This window comes from Melospiza georgiana, unplaced genomic scaffold (assembly GCF_028018845.1).
Source record: "Melospiza georgiana isolate bMelGeo1 unplaced genomic scaffold, bMelGeo1.pri scaffold_29, whole genome shotgun sequence".
NCBI classification, from domain to species: Eukaryota; Metazoa; Chordata; class Aves; order Passeriformes; family Passerellidae; genus Melospiza; species Melospiza georgiana.
In genome coordinates, this window is record NW_026652215.1 from 4,590,415 (window position 1) to 4,591,774 (window position 1,360).

The 1,360-nt window shown below is 52.3% G+C and overlaps 1 protein-coding gene across 1 annotated transcript; it reads left to right on the forward strand.

Moving 5' to 3' along the window:
* Positions 1-293: 293 nt before the first annotated feature.
* On the forward strand, positions 294-1,089 carry LOC131096390 (olfactory receptor 14J1-like; the record flags this gene model as incomplete). Its single annotated transcript, XM_058044730.1, has 2 exons — positions 294-755; positions 1,045-1,089. Coding segments are annotated over 2 exons (507 nt in total), but the record flags the coding sequence as incomplete, so codon positions are not given.
* Between the last annotated feature and the right edge of the window lie 271 nt (positions 1,090-1,360).

Here is a 1,360-nt window from a genome sequence, read left to right on the forward strand (position 1 = left end):
TGGGCATCTCCCTGGCTGCCCTCCTGGCCAATGGCCTCATCATCAGTGCTGTAGCCTGTGGCCACCACCTGCACACACCCATGTTCTTCTTCCTGCTCAACCTGGCCCTCAGCGACGTGGGCTCCATCTGCACCACTGTCCCCAAAGCCATGCACAATTCCCTCTGGGACACCAGGAACATCTCCTACTCAGGATGTGCTGCACAGGTCTTTTTCTTTATCTTCTTCATTGCAACAGAATTTTCCCTCCTGACCGTCATGTGCTACGACCGCTATGTGTCCATCTGCAAACCCCTGCACTACGGGACCCTCCTGGGCAGCAGAGCTTGTGCCCACATGGCAGCGGCTGCCTGGGCCAGTGCCTTCCTCTATTCACTGCTGCACACGGCCAATACATTTTCCCTGCCCCTGTGCCATGGCAATGCCCTGGACCGGTTCTTCTGTGAAATCCCCCAGATTCTCAAGCTCTCCTGCTCACATTCCAAACTCAGGGAACGTGGACTCCTTGTGGTTGGTGCATCCTTAGGTTTTGGTTGTTTTGTGTACATGGTTTTCTCCTATGTGCAGATCTTCAAGGCTGTGATGAGGATCCCCTCTGAGCAGGGGCGGCACAAAGCCTTTTCCACCTGCCTCCCTCACCTGGCTGTGGTCTCTCTCTTTTTCAGCAGTGGCTTTTTTGCCTACCTGAAGCCCCCTTCTATCTCCTCCCCATCCCTGGACCTGGCAGTGTCAGTTCTGTACTCGGTGGTGCCTCCAGCCCTGAACCCCTTCATCTACAGCCTGAGGAACCAGGAGCTCAAGGCTGCAATGTGGAGACTGATTAGTAGATGGTTTCAAAAACATTAAACTGCTGGCCAGTTTCTGCAAATCACTTGTAATAAAACTTATCTATCACTGTAATAAAACTTATCTTCGACAGTTGTTGCTTGATTTGGTGGTTTCTTTGTTCTTTTCTTTCCTTTGTTTCAGTTTTTTAATACAGTCAACAAAGAAAAGACATTATTTGTCCTTCATTTCATTTTGTTTACCTCCAAATTTGCTGTAGCTCACAGACTGTGTCAATGAGGAGCTGTGCTCTCGGTTGCTTTAAATGAACTAAAGGTTCTCCCAGCAGAGTTTTCACCAGAGATCCACTTTTGTTGCCTTTTCTGGAGCTGCAGCAGCAATGTCTGTGTGCAGAGCTGGGGGCAGATCAGTGCTGGCACAGCAGTTGTGCCCATCATCAGCAGCACTTGGTGTTGCCAGTGCTGCTGCCGTAGCCCTGCCCCGCTGCCCTGGTGGCCCTGGTGGCCCTGGTGTTGCTGTAGGGCCTGAGTGCTCTCGGGGCTGGGCACAGCCCTGGGGGTGGCAGTGCCGGGGCT